This window comes from Semicossyphus pulcher, unplaced genomic scaffold (assembly GCF_022749685.1).
Source record: "Semicossyphus pulcher isolate SPU_LCO1_2020_fin unplaced genomic scaffold, fSemPul1.0.p SCAF_25, whole genome shotgun sequence".
NCBI classification, from domain to species: Eukaryota; Metazoa; Chordata; class Actinopteri; order Labriformes; family Labridae; genus Semicossyphus; species Semicossyphus pulcher.
In genome coordinates this window covers 11155264-11174026 of record NW_027211699.1, presented here as the reverse complement: position 1 = coordinate 11174026, position 18763 = coordinate 11155264, and the positions used below count along the sequence as shown (strand labels likewise).

Below are 18763 nucleotides of genomic sequence, written 5' to 3'. Positions count from 1 at the left end.
TGACACGTTTCAGTCTGTTCAGCTAAGAAACCAACATTTAAAGGACCACAGAAACAATCTGAGTTATAATCTTTTATCTGATTGTTATTATTCAACGCTTTTATTTCTTGAATCTTCCTGCATAAATATGTCTACCCCTTCAAATTATAACGACACCCCTGCTTGAACTACATGTCCCAGAATGCTTTGTCCCGCCCATAAAGACGTCATCTTTCCTCGCCTGCATTTAACTCTTCCCGTCTCCTCATCGTTCGGATTCTTCTGCTTTAATTCTCCAGTTTGAGCTTCAGGTGATCCGTGAGGAGGAACAGCAGGATGGGTCCCGTGGAGGTGAACTTATCACGTTTATTAATCTGATTATTGATCCGAATTAAAGAAAACTGGTGGTTTAGAGCTGCTCTGTGCTCCTGGCTGGATCCGCGCTTTGTGTTGTGTTGTCAGCAGAAATGTTGCTAACAGCGTTAGCATGTGTTACATTTCTCTCATGGTATCATGGATAACTAACATGAACTCAGTAACACAGATGTGAATGTTGATGAATCCCCTGGGACTCTCTGTGGTGGCTTTCGTGGGCAGAATAAGAGCGTTAGGCCAAACTCCGTTCAGAGTTCTGCTGAATTTATATTTTAGAGCTTGTTAGTGAAAGTTCTCACGATAAACAGACATTTTAAATATACGTTTGTGTTCAGAAGAATCTTCGGGGAAATCCGGGTTGTAATGGAAAGAATTAGATGGCTGTTTAAGCCACAATTCAACTCCATTTACTGAAGCTAAACAGTGGCACAAGTGGTGTGAACTCAGTGGTGTGGCACACTTGATTTAAAGGAGCAGAATTCCCTGTTTCTGTGTCAGAAAGACTAAAAACTGGATTTAAATGAGAGACAAGAATTCAACCTTGAATGAGAAGAAACACATCTCAGTGAAGCATTAATAAAGGCCATTAAATGGAGCCTAAATGGGACATAAAGCAGAGTTCAATGTAAGTTATTGTTTGAGTAGGTGACTGTGATACAAATGTTCACTAGATATTGGACCAACAGATATTCAGAGTTTCTCATGAGTTAGTGATTCAGATTTCAGGCCTCAGTGTTTCATTGCTTTCACTCTCATGCTGCCAGAACACTGAACCCTGTGTATGAGCTAATATCATGTTATATTCATATGTGACGTGCTTCATACGACCACCAGATGGAGCCAAAGAATAAAATAAACCTGTATGTCCCTTCAGTAAACAGTGTGTGCAGCAGCAGAGCCGCAGGTAACAGGTGACAGGTGTGCTTCTCTGCTGTTCTGACAGAAACAGACTCCATCTGATGAACTCAAGTGTCACCTCTTTGTCTCTGCAGCTGCTCCACATGTCCGTCTTCTCTCAGAGCTTCTCTCCCTGCGGACGATTCCTGGCAGCCGGAAACAACTACGGAGAGATCGGCCTCTTCAGGTCAGACACAGACACACACCTGAGAGCTTACCTGCACCTGCTCCATCAGTGTGAAGGTGTGCTTTTATCATGATTAACCCTCGCTGTGTTGGACTGTTGCAGCCTGTCTGCAGCTCTGAGTCCAGACGCCACCAAACTGAGTCAGAAACCAGTCCTCACGTTCACAGGTGAGTGCAAACACACGCTGACGTTAGCATGAAGCTAACAGCTGCTGCTAAAAATGTAGTTTTCTCTCCATCAGCTCATGAGGGTCCGGTGTTCTCCCTCCTCTCCACCGACTGTCACCTCCTCAGCGCAGGAAACGGAGAGGTCAGCGCCTGGAGCTGGACCGAACTCATCAAGAAGGTGACTGTTGCTTTAAATTCAAACCACTAACAACAACGACAGGTGGAGGTGAAGGTGGAGAGAGTGAACAGGAAAAATACAGGAAATGTAGATAAAGTCTTTGTGAAGAGTGCCACAAAGTTTAACATTCCAACATGACAGAAAGGATCCCTACAGAGATAGACCTTTTTGTTACAGAGGAAGATGATTGTTTTAACCACACACAGACGTTACATCGCTCTCTGCACACACACCAGACTCCATTCAGAAAAACACTGATTTTACCTCACAGGACACAGGAGCTGCTATAGGTCTATCTCTGTAGGGATCCTTTCTGTCATGTTGTCACACACTTAGAATAACAATCTGAGCCTGTCAGTGGAAACAACAAGAACTTTTAGTGGACGACCTTTGAACCATCAAGGATTATGTTGCAGCCATTACAGCCTGTTTCACTGCTGCAGGATGAACACATCTCCTGAGACACTCACACTGTTTGTTCCTTTTTTGTCATTTAGACCCTAAAATGGGTAAAAATAGAATCCCGCTTGATGTCAGTTCCTGTGGAAACTTGAAGCTACTTCCTGTCCTTGACTCGGTCTTTTATCTGATCTTTGTCTTTGTTTCCTCAGAATGTCAAACCCTTGTGGACAAAAAGACCAAACTACAAGTGAGTCACAGTTTGTGTTTGTGTGCCGCCTGTCCGTCCTGCCGTCTGCAGCTCCTCATCCATCCGTTTTCTGTCCTCAGGTCCAGTCTGGAGATCCCCGAGATCAACGCCATGATCGTCAACCCCAGAGTGAGTCGGGACACACTCAGGTCCCCCTGAAATGGACCGGTGTGTTCAGATTTCTGATCTGGTATCTGAATCAGAGCAGCTCATAAATTACAAGCTAAGGTAGTCTTTGTTTTTGGAGTCAGCAGTGACCCTGAACAGACGCTCAAGTTCCTCCCTCAGGTCTGGACTGTTGTTCTGTTCTGTGTCTCAGTCTGTGGTGCGTTCACTGGCCGGGCTGAGCTCTGTGTCTCTGTGTTTCAGGACAACAGTCTGGTCATCGGAGGAGGAGACAACAACATCCACATCCTGGACCTGGAGCACGGAGTCTTCAAGGTCCGTCGGGGTTCATCAGTCGGGGTTCTCCTCCTGATCGGCACGTTTAGACGATCATCTTGTTTTAGTGAATCGTCTCACCTGAACCTCTTTGTGTCTCGTCTCTTCAGGCGGTGCTTCAGGGTCACTCGGACTACGTGCACTGTGTGAGCGTGAGAGACAGGGAGGCAGAGATCCTGTCGGGTGGGGAGGACGGAGCCGTGAGGATGTGGGGTGAGAGACGGCAGCCATGTTGGATTCACAGCAGGTTGTAGTTTGATTACTAACTCTGATGATGCGTTTACAGACAGCCGGACGGGGCAGTGCGTCCACTGCATCGAGGTGTACAAGTACGAGGTGAGGAAGCTGTCAGTCGTCTGTCGTCATGAAGCCGTTTCTGACACTTTGAACTGATTTCATGTGGCTGTGTTTATGTTGGGCTTCATATATTCTGCATACACGGAGAAGAAACGCAGTAAATACAGGTGTGATTAAAGAGCAGGATCCTCTTCTACATCTGTTTGAGCACATGAACATTTGAAGTCTTCTAACATGTAACATCAGTAAGAACAGCATAAACTGCTGATTCCTCTGCAATGAGACAGCCTCTGTTCGCTCTCGCTAAAGCTCCACCTACTGTCATGAGCTCTCTGAAATCTGATGCACGAATAATCTTTACTGACTGTTCTGATGAGCTGTAGTTTCTTCAATAAGAGAGTTTGGTTTGTTTCAGATGTGTGCTCGGCCTCAGTACGGGAAGTGGATCAGCTGTCTGACCACCGACTCCGACTGGATGGTGAGGAAACGTCATTATTCCTACATCTGTAGTTGTATGGAGGGACGCTCTCTCCTCAGTAACATCCATATTAAGAGACGTAACAGGATCATTGGAGGTGTAACTCTTCACTCTGTTCTCCCTCCAGCTGTGTGGTGGAGGTCCGTCTCTGTCTCTGTGGCACCTCCGCTCTCTGTCTCCCACCTCCATCTTCCCCCTGAAGGGCTGCCAGAGACAGGCCGCCTTCCACCAGGACATGGTGAGCTCACTCTGTGTGTGTGTGTGTGAGTGTGTGTGTGTGAGAGTGAGTGTGTGTGTGAGAGTGAGTGTGTGTGTGAGAGTGTGTGTGTGTGAGAGTGTGTGTGTGTGAGAGTGTGTGTGTGTGAGTGTGAGTGTGTGTGTGTGTGTGTGAGTGTGTGTGTGAGTGTGTGTGAGAGTGTGTGTGACGCCGTGTTGAAGAGCTTCATGCTCCAGTTTTAAACCCCTTAAAGTCCTAAAAGATTTTTGAAAATCAGGATGATAAGATTTAATCATGAAGATGTTCATGTAAATAAATGTCTGTAAGTCTCTCTCTCTCTCTGAATGAGGTAACACACGGTGACTGAGCCTGTGGCCCACTGATGAAAGCCTTTACATCTGCAGTATATAGTATTATTATGGGCTGGGTGTCTGTGGCGGCGCCCAGTTAGTGACGCGTTTTCCATCAGCCAGCAGTGGTTGGTCTGCCAGAGAGGGTAGGCGGAGCTAAGCGGCTGCTTCTCCGCTCTCTGCAAGTGTTGCGAGTAAACAGTAATCTACTATGGCTGAACAAACAAAGAAAAGATGGATGACTACAGATACAACTTCAACAAGAAGTGAAAATCCAAAGAAGAAGAAACAAACTCGACGCTCAGATGAAGCAAACAGTCTGAAAAGGAAAGCGACCGTCAGCCAGGAAAATCAAGAGTTACAACCGGAGCCGACCGTGGACGTCTGGTTAAAGCGGGACGTGTACAGGAATGACCTTTTATCGCCATAAGATGCCGCCAAAGAGAACAAAACTGAGATCTTTGAGATTTTAACTTTAAGGTCATATAATGTCTTTAATCTGTCGGTTTGCTGTAAAGATTACATTTGCAGAAGATGTATTTAAATGCAGAGGTTTTATGCTGTAGAGAGAGTGAGAGACATTAATGCAAGTTTAAAGTTTCGTTAGCTTACTACAGACGTTAGCATCTAGCTGCTCGTCCTACACGGTAACAAGCTAGCGTGCTAATGATGAGCAAAGACAGGAGGAAGAAGTCACGGAGGAAACGCAGCACAATGTAATTTATGGCCAAAGATTTTTACACAAGTTAAAACTTGTTTTTCAAAGTAGGAGACAGTTAATGTTTTTTATCTGTCAAAGAAACTTTCACCATTTTTAGGCTCTTAGAGAGAATGAGCTCATGACTTTAAACGAGTGTGAACCTCCTCTTCAGATCCTGTCTGTGGGCGAAGGTCCGTCCGTGTCTCACTGTCTGCTGGGTGGAGACGTCAAAGCACAGATCCCCTGCACACCGCAGAGCCTGAACACACTGCAGCTCAACACCAACAGCACCGAGCACAGGGTGAGTCAGTGAACGCATCACGCCCTCACAGAAGGGTAACATCAGAGGGTTTGAATGTGAAGCTTTCTTCATCAGCACTAAACGTGTGTGTGTGTGTGTGTGTGTGTTGTAGGTCCTGACGGTGGGCGGCAGCAGCGATCACATCGACGTGTTCACCAACCTGTCGTACAGAGCGTTCTCACTCAGCTTCTGAAACGTGCGGTCGTTTGGATTTTCACTGTTTTTGTATCATTTCATCTGAAGGAAATAAAATATTTTTGTCACATTTTAAACTGTTTTCATGATTTGTGACCAAACTGGCCGCTGACTCTACATCAGATACTCATTCAGACTCACTCACACATCACAAACCAAGTGGATCCTTGATGTGAACATTTAGAGTTCAGTGACCGACAGATTTAAAAAGTTGAAACAGTTTTTAATTATAGAAAAAAATACATTTATATTCTCACTCTGAAAAGCAAAGTGTACAAACCTTTGTTAGAGTTCATCGCCTCTCTGAGGTACAAACAAACCCATTCAAACACACCACCATGTGTTGCATTCAGGGAGCTGAGTATATGTCAGGAGAAGTGAGTTCAGCCGTTACTCTGTTACTCTTCCCTTTGTTTCCTGTTGATGCAGAAACGAGCAGGAGCGATGTTTGCTTCAGTCGGACTTCTGAATACAGCAGAGACACACGCCAACTTATGTTTCCACCCGCTGATGTGAAACGGTGCTAATTTACCCACAATGCATCAGGAATAATGTCAGACATCATGGTATCAGCCTGATCACGTTCCGGTCATGGTGCGTTCAGGAGCATGGATGAGCGAGGGAGACAGCAGTTTCTTGAATGAGAACCATTTTTGCTGAACCTGTCAGAGGACAAAGGTCAGACTGTAGTGTTCCAACGTGAGAGGTGATGTCACTGTGTCTGCAGCAGGCGATCCGAGGTGGGCGGGGCTTCAGGCTGCAGACAGACAGGCCTGGCGGACGCTCTGAGCCCAGGTGTTGAGCAGCTCCGTCACCGAGTGCTTGTCGGGCAGCTGCAGCAGTTTGGACGTCATGTTTCTGTGCACCGTCTGCAGGAAGCTGTTCGCACCTGGGGGTCAGACGGACGAGATCATGTGATCAAAACCAGCTGAAATCATTGCTCCGACCAGATCGATATGTGTGAGACGCAGAGAGGAGACACTCAGAGAAGTGTTTGTGTGTGTGTGTCTCACCGTACTGCTCCCCGTCGTCGGCCCAGTACGGACTCTGATCGGGATAATCAGCAGGAACGCTGAGCTGCAGCGGAGGAACACTGGGGAGGTTTTTATCGTCTGAGGACACAAACAAACAACAACAGCGTCACAACAACAGCGTCAGCCTCAGAGTGAGATCCAGGTGGGCTCAGGTGTGTCTGCAGTCTCACCTAGCTTGCAGACGAGGTGCACGGTGCCATTGTTGCTGCAGAACGAAGGGTCCAGGTTGACGAGGAACTTGACGTCGAGGCGAGCCACCTCGCCCTGCAGGATGTTGGGGATGGTCTGCCGCTCGTCCTCCTCGTGTTTCCTCTTCCTGCCCGACACGTTGGGACCCCTGAGCAGGACAAAAGTTCTGTTTGTATAAACTCATCATGTGAATCTTAATATACATTACATAATAAATTATAATGATCTTTATTTCTGCTCACTTCAGTTGGCTTCTTGTGCGTCTTATATTTAAACATCCTCATTAAATCTCCTCGTTCGTTAAAATAAAGTCATAACTTTGTTTTTTTAGATGCTTTATTATCGACGGTAATCTGAAGGGGACATTTAATCAAAACAACAACATGGCTGTTGTGTTCTTTATATCATTACTGTATGCCTTCATGTTTGGGACATCTGAGTTTTATTTTGAAAGTCTAAGGTTCATTCAGTGCTGAAGTTTTGTACATCTCTGTTGTATATTTTGAAATTCTAGTGTAATCCCAGTAAAACATTGGGACATTGGTTTTATTGTGAAAGTCTGACAGTTTGATTTGTTGCACTTTAACTTTGAAAGTGTTCTTTTATCCACTGCTGACATTTGGGATATTCGCTGCCTCGGCGTGTTGGTGCGCATCGTTTGTTTGTAAATACAGTTTTTTGTGACAGCAGAGAAGATGAACGTACAGACCCCACAGCGTCGGGTTCATTTCCCATCTGACTCTCAGTCAGACTCTGTGTGTGACATGAACGCACACTGGACTTCTATATTAGACACTGCACTGTTTTTACTTTGATACTGGAGGCGTTTGCACTCACATCTGTACAGTTTTATTTTATATTATACATATTGCTTTATATATTCTTATTGCCTATTTTTTTTATCTTATTCTATTTAAATCTTTTACTTGTTTTTATTCTAGTTCTGTAAGTCCTTGTATGTGTAAACCTACAGGCAATAAACCTTTGTTTCGTTTTATTTTGAAGGCCTGGAGCGATACAGGATCTCTGGACTCTAGGATGTCAGGAGATTGTGTGTGTTTGTACTCAGGTGTTGTGCGTAGGTGACCCGTACGTGATGGGGGGTCCGTGGATGGTAGTCATGGCCGGGGCGAAGGTTCGGTACAGAGAGTGGTTAAAGACCGGAGAGCGGATGTTGGCCATGACGGCGTCCAGCAGCGGCTGACACAGATACTGCTGCTTGGTGGGGACAGGAGGGGGAGGGGGGGTGGGCTGAAACGACACAGACAAACTGTCACTCAAACATCTGACACGCACACCGTGAAACACACACACCGTGAAACACTGTAAAACACGCACACCGTGAAACACTGTAAAACACGCACACCGTGAAACACTGTAAAACACGCACACCGTGAAACACTGTAAAACACGCACACCGTGAAACACTGTAAAACACACACACCGTGAAACACTGTAAAACACGCACACCGTGAAACACGCACACTGTGAAACACTGTAAAACACGCACACTGTAAAACACGCACACTGTGAAACACGCACACTGTGAAACATGCACACTGTGAAACACTGTAAAACACGCACACTGTGAAACACTGTAAAACACACACACCGTGAAACACGCACACTGTAAAACACGCACACTGTGAAACACGCACACCGTGAAACACTGTAAAACACGCACACTGTGAAACACTGTAAAACACACACACCGTGAAACACGCACACCGTGAAACACTGTAAAACACGCACACTGTGAAACACTGTAAAACACACACCGTGAAACACGCACACCGTGAAACACTGTAAAACACGCACACCGTGAAACACGCACACCGTGAAACACTGTAAAACACGCACACTGTGAAACACGCACACCGTGAAACACTGTAAAACACGCACACTGTGAAACACTGTAAAACACGCACACCGTGAAACACGCACACTGTGAAACACGCACACTGTGAAACACTGTAAAACACGCACACCGTAAAACACGCACTGTGAAACACGCAAACTGTGAAACACTGTAAAACACGCACACCGTAAAACACACACACCGTAAAACATGCACACTGTGAAACACTGTAAAACACGCACACCGTAAAACACGCACACTGTAAAACACGCACACCGTAAAACACGCACACCGTAAAACACGCACACTGTAAAACACGCACACCGTGAAACACTGTAAAACACGCACACCGTGAAACACTGTAAAACACGCACACTGTAAAACACGCACACCGTAAAACACGCACACCGTAAAACACGCACACTGTAAAACACGCACACCGTGAAACACTGTAAAACACGCACACTGTGAAACACTGTAAAACACGCACACTGTAAAACACGCACACCGTAAAACACGCACACTGTGAAACACGCACACTGTGAAACACTGTAAAACACGCACACCGTAAAACACACACACTGTAAAACACGCACACTGTGAAACACTGTAAAACATGCACACTGTGAAACACTGTAAAACACGCACACCGTAAAACACGCACTGTAAAACACGCACACTGTGAAACACTGTAAAACACGCACACTGTGAAACACAGTAAAACACGCACACCGTGAAACACGCACACTGTAAAACACGCACACCGTGAAACACGCACACTGTAAAACACGCACACCGTGAAACACTGTAAAACACGCACACCGTGAAACACGCACACTGTGAAACACTGTAAAACACGCACACCGTGAAACACGCACACCGTGAAACACGCACACCGTGAAACACGCACACTGTGAAACACTGTAAAACACGCACACCGTAAAACACGCACACCGTGAAACACGCACACCGTGAAACACGCACACTGTGAAACACTGTAAAACACGCACACCGTGAAACACGCACACTGTGAAACACCGTAAAACACGCACACTGTGAAACACTGTGAAACACGCACACTGTGAAACACTGTGAAACACTGTGAAACACTGTAAAACACGCACACTGTGAAACACTGTGAAACACTGTGAAACACTGTAAAACACGCACACTGTGAAACACGCACACTGTAAAACACGCACACCGTGAAACACTGTAAAACACGCACACCGTGAAACACTGTAAAACACGCACACCGTGAAACACTGTAAAACACGCACACCGTGAAACACTGTAAAACACACACACCGTGAAACACTGTAAAACACGCACACCGTGAAACACGCACACTGTGAAACACTGTAAAACACGCACACTGTAAAACACGCACACTGTGAAACACGCACACTGTGAAACATGCACACTGTGAAACACTGTAAAACACGCACACTGTGAAACACTGTAAAACACACACACCGTGAAACACGCACACTGTAAAACACGCACACTGTGAAACACGCACACCGTGAAACACTGTAAAACACGCACACTGTGAAACACTGTAAAACACACACACCGTGAAACACGCACACCGTGAAACACTGTAAAACACGCACACTGTGAAACACTGTAAAACACACACACCGTGAAACACGCACACCGTGAAACACTGTAAAACACGCACACCGTGAAACACGCACACCGTGAAACACTGTAAAACACGCACACTGTGAAACACGCACACCGTGAAACACTGTAAAACACGCACACTGTGAAACACTGTAAAACACGCACACCGTGAAACACGCACACTGTGAAACACGCACACTGTGAAACACTGTAAAACACGCACACCGTAAAACACGCACTGTGAAACACGCAAACTGTGAAACACTGTAAAACACGCACACCGTAAAACACACACACCGTAAAACATGCACACTGTGAAACACTGTAAAACACGCACACCGTAAAACACGCACACTGTAAAACACGCACACCGTAAAACACGCACACCGTAAAACACGCACACTGTAAAACACGCACACCGTGAAACACTGTAAAACACGCACACCGTGAAACACTGTAAAACACGCACACTGTAAAACACGCACACCGTAAAACACGCACACCGTAAAACACGCACACTGTAAAACACGCACACCGTGAAACACTGTAAAACACGCACACCGTGAAACACTGTAAAACACGCACACCGTGAAACACTGTAAAACACGCACACTGTAAAACACGCACACCGTAAAACACGCACACTGTGAAACACGCACACTGTGAAACACTGTAAAACACGCACACCGTAAAACACACACACTGTAAAACACGCACACTGTGAAACACTGTAAAACATGCACACTGTGAAACACTGTAAAACACGCACACCGTAAAACACGCACACTGTAAAACACGCACACTGTGAAACACTGTAAAACACGCACACTGTGAAACACAGTAAAACACGCACACCGTGAAACACGCACACTGTAAAACACGCACACCGTGAAACACGCACACTGTAAAACACGCACACCGTGAAACACTGTAAAACACGCACACCGTGAAACACGCACACTGTGAAACACTGTAAAACACGCACACCGTGAAACACGCACACCGTGAAACACGCACACCGTGAAACACGCACACTGTGAAACACTGTAAAACACGCACACCGTAAAACACGCACACCGTGAAACACGCACACCGTGAAACACGCACACTGTGAAACACTGTAAAACACGCACACCGTGAAACACGCACACTGTGAAACACCGTAAAACACGCACACTGTGAAACACTGTGAAACACGCACACTGTGAAACACGCACACTGTGAAACACTGTGAAACACTGTGAAACACTGTAAAACACGCACACTGTGAAACACTGTGAAACACTGTAAAACACGCACACTGTGAAACACGCACACTGTAAAACACGCACACTGTAAAACACGCACACTGTAAAACACGCACACAGTAACAAGCAGCTTGAAGTCAAAATATTCCGATGAACAGAGTTAAGCCTTTAAAGCATCAGAGACAGCGAGGGGGCAGCAGCTCTCACCACGGCCATGTCGTTCTTCAGCTTCTCCAGAGCAATCTCACACTTCTGCAGCGTCTTCAGAGGACACCTGCGTGCGCGCACACACACACACACACACACACACACACACAGTTATATCAGGCTGTCTACATGGTGATGATCAGCGTGTGTGTTTGATGGATCAGCTGGTACCTGGTGTTTGGATCGGTCAGGATGTTCAGCAGACTTTTCATCTTACTCAGGTCCTTCTTTCTGTCTGTGCAACAAAACAAGGAAACTAATAAAAACAAATCCTCACATTGTGTGCAGAGAATTACTCTTTTTCTCTGTGTCTACAGACAGATTTATATAAACCCTTTAGTTTGATTCTGTGGGCGTATCCCATGAATGACCCTGTAATTCTGTCACATTTTATCAACGTTTATTGATCAATAGATTGTCTATGAGGAGCCTGAAAGGTCCAAATAAAATGTTTAACCATCAATCGTACTGATGAATTAACAGACGGGCCGAGCTCTGAGGCCGACCTTCGTTCTTGTCGATCTTGTTGATCATCCTGCGCAGAGGCTCGATGTATTTGGACAGCTGTTTGAGTTTCTCCATGTACTGCTGATCCTCCAGAGACGTGGCTCCAGCCGGACTCATGACCGAGCTGGGGTTACCTGCAGGAAGAGAGGGGAGGGGGTCAGTTATGCAAAACATTCCTGATCATCGTTTGTGTCTACTCAGGTTTTTCTGAAGGGAATACATCAAAAACATGGTGTTTAAGGACTCAAGGACGTTTAACTGTCATTCTAGAACATGTTAGTACATGAGAGGGAACGGAATGAGGTTCTCAGGTCCCAGTTTCAAACAGTCAAAGAAGAAATACAATACAAACAATAGAAAAACAAACAATAACAAAGAAATATAGACTCCGAGTAGACACCGAGCTAAGCTGTTCATGTTGTCTGTTCTGTCGGTTAGTCCTTAATGTGTTGTTGATAAGAGAGTGTGACGGTGTGTGTGTACCTGGAGTATTGAGCGGTCCGGGAGAGGGCACTCCATAGTTCTGGGGGGTCCGACTGGTGGCGGGGCTCTGTGAGGGCTGAGGGGACGGGCTGGGCTGGAAGCCGCCCGGAGACGGAGTGGGACCGGAGCTGCAGGCAGGAAGAGGAGGGGTTTTAAAAACAGCTTCAGTGTGAGCTTCAGAGGCCGAGCGCAGAGAGACCGGCGGCTGCACCTGGCTGAGTTGGGCTGTGAGGTGGGGGGCTGAGGTGACGGCTGGGGAGGGGGAGGCATCGACTGTGGCGTCTGGACCTGCACAGGTGAGGGCGATGACATCATGGAGTGCTGCACCTGTGGAGTAAAGTGGACAAGAAGGGAAGGTGAATTAGCCAATCACAGGAGGAGAGGCTGCAGCTGCTGGAGCTTCATAACATCAAACATCTGAACTCCCCCACAGAGGCTCGTTTAAAGACCACAGTGTGTGAACGTCTCAGTAGATGTGTTCATCCTGCAGCAGTGAAACAGGCTGTAACGGCTGCAACATAATCCTTGATGGGTCAAAGGTCGTCCACTAAAAGTTCTTGTTTTGTCTCCCATTGGTCATTCTCCACCTAAACCACCTCCAGCAATAAGCTGGAGCAACCTTTATGCAGCCTGAGAGGCAAAACCTGGGGGAAAGCAGGCGCTACTGGAAGCAAAGGAAGCCAAGAGGTTACAGACACTGAGATAGACACAGTGGACAGGACAGTGAGGGGTCAGAGGTCAGACTGGGAATAATACCTGCTGTGTCATCTGTTGTCCTCCCACCGCGGCAGCTGCAGCGGCGGCGGCGGCAGCGGCTGCAGCAGCAGCAGCGTTTTGAGGGGGGATGGAGGGGTTCAGGGCGGCTCGAGGCATCCGGGCAGAAATCATCCCGGGACGGACCAACTTCAGAGGACACACAACGGAGACACGACAGGACCGGTGAGCAGAGGACGCACACGCACACTGCAGCACAAATGTTGGCCGACAGCCCTGAAGCCCAACTTTAATATCAGAACTTCATTAATACAAATATGAATATGAAAAATAAAAACTTTTTTCAGAGGGCTGCATTTCTTTGTTCACAGGAATATTTGAGAATCTGTGGAAGGCAGCGCGAGAACACTCAGGGGTCGACTGTTGACACCTGTGAAACTTCCACAGTATGAACCAAACAAGCAGGTACACAGAGAGGTCTTAACTCTCCTTCATGATTAAAGTCAGCAGTGAAACCCAAACACCAGGACAGTGAACAGCTGCTGTGTGCTCAGCGTCATGTGATGTCATGTAGAGTTGTTACACACAAAGCACCTGAGCTTGTGACGGCTGCAGTCTCACCTGTCCGGGGACGGCACCGCCGGCTGCAGCAGCTGCGTTGAGCTGCGCCTGTGCGGCGGCCTGCTGCGCTGCTTGCTGTGCCTGCTGCACCTGCTGCTGCTGCTGCAAGGCTGCACGGGCCTGCTGGACCTGCTTGCTTACACACACACACACACACACACACACACACAGACACAGACACAGACACACACACACACACACACACAGCAGAGAGGTGGGTAAGCAGGAGCACAGGAGTCGTACATGTTGATTTATGAGCTGAAAGTCTGACTGACAGGTGGATGATCACATTTGAGTCTCGAGAAAATAAACCGACATTATTATTAGAAACTATTATTTTAAATACACATGGGAGCTGAGCCACGCCCACCCAGTATCAGTAACGCTTACAGATACTTAAATTACAATATTTCACTCATTTTACATGTTAACTATAATTACATTACACCTTAAATTAAACGGTTGAATGGCTCTTATGGATCTCTAACCAACACATCCAGTCTCTCCTGGTGCTTCATGTTGGGTCTCTCTCTAAATAACAAAGAGACCTGCTCTGTTTGTAAAGTATATTGGGATAACTTTGGTTATGATTTGGTGCTAAACAAATACATTTTCATTTGATTGATTTGATTTATAGCTGGACTGTCACAAGTGTAGAGGACACCAGGAACACGTCAGCAGGCGGCAGCAGTCTCACGTGGAGGGCCTGGATCTTGATCTGGTGCTGCTGCTGCTGCTGCTGCTGACTGAGCGAGTTGATGGGAACGTGCTGAGCGGCCGCCATCGGTCCGGCCAGAGACTGAGGCACCATGCCGGGCTGCTGCTGCTGCTGCTGCTGCTGAGTGTGTGGAGGCATCTGACCCGGCTGAGGCTGAGCCTGGGCCTGGACCTGGACCTGCTGCTGCTGCTGCTGCTGCTGCTGCTGAACCATGTGCTGGATGGACTGAGCCTGAGCCTGAGCCTGGGCCTGGGCCTGAGCCTGAGCATGCTGCTGCTGGAGCTGCAGCTGCACCATCTGCTGCTGCTGAATTCTCGTCTGGTGCATCTGCAGAGACATGAAGCCGTGTTTGGTGATGGAACGTCTACATCGTCGAAAAATAAGGGTTAACATGATTCACGCTGTAGAAAACAACAGCAGGGGTTTTTAATGGATGCCGAGTCACTTAATGAGCCGGATATTAGTCATGAACAAAGTGCATGGGCGCTGATTTTTATGGATTCAACATGTCCTGGTTTCTACTGCTGTGTTTCAGCTGCTTTCTATGAACATAGTCATTTATTTTCCTGGAGAGCAGATTGTCTAGTTGTTGCCTTAAGCTAGTTAGCTCAGTTAGCTAGTTCATTAGTTAGCTCACTAAGTGCCCAAACAGGAAGCTAGGACCACCAGGGAGAGATAGTATTTACACGGCTAACGTTTTCAAGAGGGGAGACCCAGCGAGGAATGCTGGCAGGGAGTGGTCATGGGACAAGCACGGGGCCAGGTGAGGACACAACAGAACCACACAAGCCAGGACAGACAGAGGCCACTGTCACGACAGGTAACACAGAAGTGAGCAGGCTCACAGGAGCTTGGAGCTTTAAGTGAGGCCGGGCTCTTCCACTGTTAAACCCTACATTAGTCAAGTATGTTCAGTTCCCTTTGTGGGGTCACTCTTCAATGCTGCATTGTTATCATACCTGGTTCTGCTGCTGCTGGTTCTGGACCTGTTGCTGCTGCTGGTTCTGGTGGTGCTGTTGCTGCTGCAGCTGCTGCTGCGCCCTCAGCTGCTGCTGCACCTGGAACTGCTGCTGCTGCTGCTGCTGGATGGCAGCGTTCTGCTGCTGCTGCATGGCGTTCTGCTGCTGCTGCTGTGCCTGCTGAAACTGCTGGAACTGGATGGACTGCTGCTGCTGCTGCTGCTGCTGCTGCTGCTGCGCCTGCACCATCTGCTGCATCGGCATCTGGCCTGGACCCCCTACTAACGAGTGAGCAAGAAGAAGATGAAGCACAGACCTGATCTCCAGCTCAGTCTGGGGAAAGCTCTGGAGTCACAAACACACACAACGTGCCAAAGCGAAGACTGAAAGTAAGACTGGCTCTGACACCAAAATATGCAGTTCAGACGCAGCCAGCATCCACGGGACGCTCTGAAGATGCTTTAACAGAAAACACCACATGGAGGAAACACTCACTGGCTTGTGGGTTTCCAGCCACCCCTGCCATGGCATGCTGGCCTATCTGCATCTGCCCCATGGCCCCCATGCCACCCACTGGAGCACCGGCAGGGCGAGGCCCCATGCCAATGGCGCCCGGACCCCCTCCAACCCCTGTCAGGTTAGTCAGGGCATTCATGGGATCTAGCAAAAGGGTAGACAACAGACAATATTACGCAGCTCCAACATGCACAGCAGAAATCATGAACACCACGAGTCCGGTGGTCACAGGTCCAGCAGAGGACAGAACACAGCAAAGAAAACCAAAACGGAAAGTGAACCAAACCGAGAGTGAAACAAAGTGCACCTACCTGGACCTCCCAGAGTCTTCTTGTCTGTGAATAAGACACAAGTTATGAGTAACCGCTGCACTTCCATAACATTCACGTCTCTAATCATGAGGCGTCGAGCGGCAGATTAAACTTCATGTTCTGAGTTAGTTTAAGGAGTGTTACGTATTACTTACGGATGTCTCTGAAGTGGATGATCAGCCTCGCCACCAGCGATAAGTACTCCTCCTGGAAAGGATCGAAATGATGTGAAGCAGTAAAATACATTCACCTGCCTTTAACAGCCTCACACCTGATCAAATGCTGTAGTTTCCTGTTGTTATGTGTGATTCAGTACTTACTCTGGATTTGGCTTTGACATAGACGTGGTTTTCCATGTCATTGCTCGACTTGGTGTGTGCGGTCCCAGCCTTCCTCATCGCCTCTTCACTGAAGGGAAACACCGGGATCACATTCATCAAGCCATCAGAATCATGACACTCAAACAGCTCTGTATAAATAACACATTCACAGTCCTTGTTACTGAGCTTTTAACTGGTTAACAACACATTTCTGAGCTTGTTTATAATTCACCACATCAGCAGGTGTCAGGTAACCTGTCCTTTCATTCATGCTGTTAACAGCCACCTTTCTTTGTCCTTCTTAGTTTACTGTGTAAAGTTATTACATAGTGATAATACAGCCTCAGATAAAATGCTGTATGTTTATTGTCAGCATTGGAGGATTCACAGGTTTTAGCTTCTATACTGTGAAGGTTTAGCTTTCATGATAATTACCTGAAATCGTTTGATTCTTTTTACGGTTGGTTGGTGAAAACAAAAAGATTTAAATGTCTATATTTGGGATCTTGACAATAGTTTTGGGGCTTCTTTGTCACTTCTTTAAATCAGAAAAATATCTGAGATAACAAACATGTTTTTAACTTCGGGAACAAAATAAATGTTTTACAAATTAACAAACGGCTTTATAATGCCCGTGGGTGAGATCGTAGCTGACATTTATAATAGACACACCTATATTAAGTCATGAGAAGCTATCCTTTCATCACACTCTGTTATGAACACAATATAAACATTATATGTATATAAATAATTATATTGTACATGGAAAACTTTGTGTAAAATGTCAGAAATGATACATTCAAAACAATGACTCGTGAACAAAACAAACAAATGCCGTTTCATTTAAAAATCGTTACGTGGATAAATGTAGACATTCAGGGAACTGAGCATGTTCATTTGTTAGTTTGAAATCATGAGGACATGACATCACACACAACGACAAAATGTTCATATCTACTCAGCACAGTAAAACGATAGATGCTAACACGACTAATAAGGAGTGATGTCTCCCAGCTAACAAAGCTCTTAATGAAATCTGACATTAAAATTATACTCGTCCATGTTTAGATCAGTTTGGGTAAGCCGATTGCGACCTTTGGCAGCATATTGTCTGCCATGTTAATGAACTTGTCATGCGTTTGGTTTTTTACGATACGAGCTTAATTTAGCCACTTTTTAAGCACGGTTTGACATGACGCTCTTGTATTGAGTTAGCTAATGTTAGCTTAGCTAGCCAGACTAACGCAGCAGAGACAGAAACAGGGATTTAGCTTAAACACAACACTAAATCACAATATCTCACATTTGAGCGACGACTTTTTGTCGGAACTGGGGGCTCCTCCAGTCGCTGTCCGGTCCGGGGACTTCCATTACAGAAAATATATGTTTAATGAGGATTTCCACTTGAACAGTTGAATGTTTTCCCTCTGCTCTTCCTCCTTCCGCTCTGGGGAAAATGGCGGCTGCTGTGTGGGTCTGTGTTAATAAACGTTACCGCCACCTGCTGGATACACGGGTGAACTGATCACTGTAACGTGGGCAGTAAAATATGTTGTACATCAATCTGCTCCTGAAGAACGTGTTCACGTGTACAACGTACAACGATCGTCCTCAAATAAAAGCTGTTTGTTAGCCTCTTAAGTTCACCATCGGGTTAATTCAAACTTTAATTAAATTGAGTCCATGTAGGAGCCTTTTTGTGCTCCTTTTCATTGAAGGTGCTGCTGTGTTTGTTTCTTCTCTGAGCAGCTCTGATAAAAGTATTCTACTTAATAATATACTTTATGAACCACATATTTATTCTGAAGGTTTGTCCAGTTCAGATTCATATGTAATATGGAACTCATTGATGACAGCGCCGTCAGTCTGTTGCTGGTCTGGTTTTACTTTCACTTTCACCGCCTGAACACTTTTAAACTCGGAGTGATCCGCACACAGACACTGGACCCGAGTTCACGCCTGGACAAATCTCTCTGAGCTGAGGTAAAAACTGTCTAAGCTTCGTAATGAAATGTTGAGTTTCTGTAAACTGTTTGGAT

General features: G+C 46.4%; 2 protein-coding genes across 2 annotated transcripts; one reads left to right on the top strand and one right to left on the bottom strand.

The window, feature by feature from the left end:
• Positions 1-225: 225 nt before the first annotated feature.
• thoc6 (THO complex 6) lies at positions 226-5470 on the top strand. Its single transcript, XM_069676071.1, has 13 exons — positions 226-330; positions 1347-1438; positions 1541-1605; positions 1680-1783; positions 2395-2432; positions 2513-2561; positions 2802-2873; positions 2984-3086; positions 3160-3209; positions 3586-3648; positions 3776-3886; positions 5088-5216; positions 5329-5470. The coding sequence occupies exons 1-13, from the start codon at positions 316-318 to the stop codon at positions 5407-5409; spliced, it is 972 nt and encodes a 323-aa protein (XP_069532172.1). The 5' UTR covers positions 226-315; the 3' UTR covers positions 5410-5470.
• A 616-nt stretch (positions 5471-6086) lies between these two features.
• Positions 6087-18163, bottom strand: med15 (mediator complex subunit 15). The gene is made up of 18 exons (XM_069676322.1): positions 18028-18163; positions 16725-16812; positions 16560-16611; positions 16405-16428; positions 16073-16237; positions 15578-15858; positions 14598-14945; positions 13901-14029; positions 13322-13468; positions 12777-12892; positions 12566-12693; positions 12082-12216; positions 11747-11810; positions 11576-11642; positions 7728-7885; positions 6616-6782; positions 6425-6523; positions 6087-6300 (listed from the first exon to the last, which is right to left on the bottom strand). The coding sequence occupies exons 1-18, from the start codon at positions 18093-18095 to the stop codon at positions 6164-6166; spliced, it is 2373 nt and encodes a 790-aa protein (XP_069532423.1). The 5' UTR covers positions 18096-18163; the 3' UTR covers positions 6087-6163.
• Between the last annotated feature and the right edge of the window lie 600 nt (positions 18164-18763).